The sequence below is a fragment of the Abrus precatorius genome, unplaced genomic scaffold (assembly GCF_003935025.1).
Source record: "Abrus precatorius isolate BTA unplaced genomic scaffold, Abrus_2018 Scaffold10, whole genome shotgun sequence".
NCBI classification, from domain to species: domain Eukaryota; kingdom Viridiplantae; phylum Streptophyta; class Magnoliopsida; order Fabales; family Fabaceae; genus Abrus; species Abrus precatorius.
Window position 1 is genome coordinate 4,206,971 of NW_020874292.1, and position 4,988 is coordinate 4,211,958.

Consider the following 4,988-nt stretch of genomic DNA (forward strand, 5'->3'; position numbering starts at 1 on the left):
TTTTATATTTTTATCATTAAATTAAACTCTAAAATATATAAAGCATGATGATATTAATTTCATGGAGAGCTAAAGTAATAGTACAGATGAATAATAATTTGATAATAGAAAAATAATATGACACCACATAAAAAACTGTGATCGAATATTACTCTCTAATTTAATAATAACTTTTTTTAGCAGATAAAAAATAGTACTTTGATCATTTTTAATATGTAAAATTGATAGAATTAATCAGTTTGATCATTGATAGTATGAAAAGGCAAAATTAGTTCATGACTTGGATAACATAATGTCAGCAACTAATTGATTGATAACAGTAATGTTAAAGATTAAGTTAATGTTTTATTACAACTAATTTAGTAATTAGAAAGTTTATTACTATTTTTTAAATTAACAAGCTGATATATATTGCACGTTCCAGACGGTGCTACGCTCTCTGATGAATCATTGTCGATGTCAATTCACTTATCTCGAAGTTTTGGACCATTTGCTGGGAAGCTGTGGTGCTGTTTTTGTTGAGGACGATGATAAGATCTGTCAGTGAGCGACCAAGTAGCCCAAATAATGTTAACGTGCCCTTGTTTCCTGCTTCTCTGGAAAATATTTTGCATGTAGAAGACGTAATTTCGGTCAATCATTATGCATATAAAATTTATTAATTTTTAAAAAAATTAATAAGGGGAGTGATCGAAATCACATAATTTTGAATGATCTAAAAATCATTCACTTCACATGTAATCATAAAACATCTGATCTCACCTCCAAACCAAAAGTTATCTCACAATTTTCACATGATAAGAGGGTCAGGAGCCATGAATGATGCTCTAATTAAGTAAAATTTATTGGATAATTCAAGCCCATCACATGTTAATAATGTTGATGAATTATCATGAGATAATTGATTTTATCTTTTAAATAATGAAAAATATTAAAAATTTAGCATGTCATATAACGATTTATCGAAATCATGACCATCCAATATTTTTATTTAATTAAGGCCAAAAGGTTTTGCATAATGTCTCTATCTCATCCAACAGCCATGGGTAGTGAGAGACACCGAGCCCAATGAATGAATGGCTCAAGAGCCAGCGACGTCATGTAATCAAGGCCAAGGATTTCACTAATTTAGCATTGCTTTGAAGATTAACTTTGCATATTAACAAGGAGTAATTAGACTGGTTATCCTTGATATCAGTACTCATGCAATTTTAAGCTATACTAGTATAACTTGTGTCCATGGGGAGAAGCTATATTAGTTGCTTCTCCTAAAATTAATTGTATCAGCTATAATATTTTTTCCACCGCAAAAAGTACTCATACAAATTTTATAAACTATAATCAATTCTGTCAAAACTGATATAGATACACTTAAAATTTGACTACAGAGATAAACCAATAGACTATAATACAATACAATATATAAATGCAATAAAACATTTTATATAATTAATTTAATATATCGTTTTTATTTTATTTTTTAATATAATTAATATTTATATTAATTTAATGTCACCATTATTTACATTGCCGATTTTAAAGAAGTAGGCCACTTAGATAAAGAGTACAGCCAAACTACATTGAGTAGTTGAACATTGGCAGAACTCGTGTCAAATTCTAACCACCAAAGTCACCAGAACCGTTTGAGCATTTAATATGGGAAAAAGAAAATGCCCTTTGCTTGTCATTGTTAGTATTCAGCGGTGAGCAAAGGAAAGGTGCTGTAGAGGCAGGGATTCAAGAAGAGAATGGAGGAACAAGTCACAGCTAAAGAAGAAGCAAAATCTCAACATGACGGTGCATTGAAAGATAGCACTGAAGCCGAACTCACCAAAATTGCTCTCATGAGAGCCTTTGTCGAAAGTCGAGATCCCTCTTCTAAGGTACACACCCACACAATCCCACAAACTACCTAAGCTTGCCACTTTTTGTTTTCTTATGTTTGTGTCATAGCTTCGTTCCCTTTTTCTTTCTCTGTAAGTGCTGGATTTTTGTGTCAACGGGTACCCAACTTTGCATATCCGTTTGGATCTGGTCTCACTTTCGCACATGTCCATGTCCCACCCCACACCATAACACTCATTCCTATTCCTTGTCTGTCGAATTTTTATTTTTTACCATGATTAAGAAACATGATCTCAACATATGGATAACTATTGTGACCTTTTTGATAATGGAATACCCAAAAGCAAATTTTGATCCCTTTTTTGTGCTAAAACTGTTTTGATTATTAAAATGCAAAATTTATGATGCCCAAGATGTTTGTTTGTTCAGCACATTACTGATTAGGCAGTGAGTAGTTGGAATTTGATTTGATTGAGGCCTGTGGGGCAGGAATTTGATGATTTGATGATTAGAAGGTTCTTGCGAGCTCGTGATTTAGATGTAGAGAAGGGTTCGGCAATGTTCCTCAAGTACTTGAAATGGAAACGTACATTTGTTCCAAATGGCCATGTATCACCGTCAGAGATTGCTGATGAAATTGCACAGGAAAAGATGTACGTGCAAGGGGTCGACAAGAAGGGTCGACCCATAACAGTTGCCTTTGCTGCAAAACATTTTCAAAACAAGAATAGTGTGGATGGATTCAAAAGTATGTTTCTCACTTCAGATCCTTTTACAATTTTCAATTCAATTCCTTTTGTCTCTCATTTTAAGCCCCTTTATGGTTATTCGAAATAATATGTGGTCATTTCAACTCACAATTCACAAACAAGTTACTTAACGACAAGTACTTTCTGTATACAGGGTATGTAGTGTATGCTCTTGATAAACTGTGTTCAAGGTAAATCCCTTTTCCCGTATTAATTCGTGCCCACATGTGCAGCGTTTATACACACAGCTTAATTAAACACTGTTTAATATATTCTTTTCAATACAAAGACTTATAAATTTAGTCATAAAACTTCTTAGAATAAACAGAAAAGAATTTAGGAAGGCTATAAGCTATTTTCAGACTCTTGTAAGTTCAAGATCCTAAATTGAATAGTATAATTTCAATTTGACACTATCGATAATTTAGTAATTGAAAAAAAGTTCTTAACTTTAACAATTGGCTACAAACATTCTGAATTAGATTGACTAATGGTTATCAAATTTAATTATGAGCTAATTAGACTGATCTAATTATATTAAGAATCAAAATTCATTGATAATTTATAACAAGTTAGAGATTAAGTTTGTGTTTTTGTGATATTATCACCAAATTGATCGGTGATGACGATTTTAGAGACTAAACTAAAGATAATTCACTTTGAAAAAGAAAATATGATGCATAGCCTACACTTAGAACTGGGAATTCAGTTAAAAGACTGTGACAAACTCATCTAACGTGTCAGGATGCCAGAGGGGCAAGAAAAGTTTCTTGCGATTGCAGACATTAAAGGATGGGGATACGCAAACAGTGACATCCGTGGATACCTTAACGCTCTTTCCATTTTGCAGGTATACCTCTTGTGCACTTGTTTCTTTAGAAATATTAGTAATACACTCTTGATCATGGTTTTTGTTTATGATTATCTCTTTTTTAAAAGTTTAAGCATTCATTTAATAAATTGTTTTGTTTTAATTACTTTGAGTCTTGTTAAAACTTGTTAAAGATTGTATTTAGAAAAGTATGTCATTTTTTTAATTGAAAACTTGAAACATCCAGACTTTGTTTGTGATTACGCTCTTTTGCATACAGGATTGCTACCCAGAAAGATTGGGGAAGCTGTTTATTGTCCATGCACCTTACCTGTTTATGAAAGTTTGGAAAATTATTTACCCTTTCATTGACGACAATACCAAGAAAAAGGTACTTCAAATTTATATTTGATGCATACTACATGCGTATAAGATATTCTAGGAGCATGTTTTGAATCTTGCATTGTCGTGCAGATAGTGTTCGCGGAGAACAAAAAACTGACATCAACATTGCTGGAAGAGATAGACGAGACTCAACTCCCAGACATATATGGAGGCCAAATGCCATTAGTCCCTATCCAACATAGCTGATTAAAAATCACATTCCCAAAAATAAATAAATAAGGAGACGAATATAATATTTTTTATATTTTTAACTAAACTCAAATTAATTTTTGAAATTGTATGAGTTGGATATTTTAGTTTGTGAGATTTTAATTAATCTTTACTTTGCATAACATGATTTACTTTACTCCCTTTTAGGATAAAATAACATGACAGTAAAAAAAAAATTTAGTTGCACCTTTGATTCTTCCAACTTTAATATTTGTTTAAGTTTAGTCTTTAGAATTTTAATCACGCAATTTTGGTTCTTTAATTATTTTAATCAAACAAATTTTGTGCATTCCTTATCATTCAATTTTTAATAATTGACAGTACAGTGTTCTTCCTCCTCTCTCCGCTAGCTAGAACCCCTCCCTTCTACCATTCGTCAAAGTTCTACCGTGGGAAGCTTTGGAACTTAAGGGTCAAGAGAAAGTCCCCATCTTATCTCAATAATTGAGGTCGATAATCACTTCATCTCACATCATATCTTCAAAGTCGCATTTCACCATTACTTCACAAACTTCACACGTAAAATTACACATCATAAACTCAAAGAAGGCTAATGGAGGATTTAATTTAGCAGTTAGAGAGAGCGCGGATGAGGGAGACGGAGAATTCAAAGAGAGGGAGGAGGATTTATAGAAACTCAAGGAATGATAAGAGAGTTTACTCAAATTTTTTACAGTTTTCTTCTATGTTTGCTTTCTAATTTATTATTCTTTAAACAATTTCATCTTTGTACTTGGTGTTAAATACAGAATGCAGTTCAATAATTTGCCAAGTTATCTTACCAGATTCAATTAATGTTGATTATGCATTGCTTAATGCATAACATTGTTAATGACAAAATTCATATCTAATAATTAGGAATCTCGTTTGCTGTACACACAATCTGTACACACAATACATTTCTAAGATAACAACAATCTGCAGTCTATAGGGCATAATGAAGAATTTATTCACTAATAATAGATTAT

General features: G+C 32.0%; 1 protein-coding gene across 1 annotated transcript; it reads left to right on the top strand.

Moving 5' to 3' along the window:
• Nucleotides 1-1,550: 1,550 nt before the first annotated feature.
• Nucleotides 1,551-4,138, top strand: LOC113850269 (phosphatidylinositol transfer protein 3-like). Its single transcript, XM_027480736.1, has 6 exons — nt 1,551-1,883; nt 2,335-2,593; nt 2,749-2,785; nt 3,339-3,444; nt 3,686-3,796; nt 3,880-4,138. Exons 1-6 carry the CDS (start codon nt 1,749-1,751, stop codon nt 3,994-3,996), a joined length of 765 nt encoding a protein of 254 aa, XP_027336537.1. The 5' UTR covers nt 1,551-1,748; the 3' UTR covers nt 3,997-4,138.
• Nucleotides 4,139-4,988: the final 850 nt, after the last annotated feature.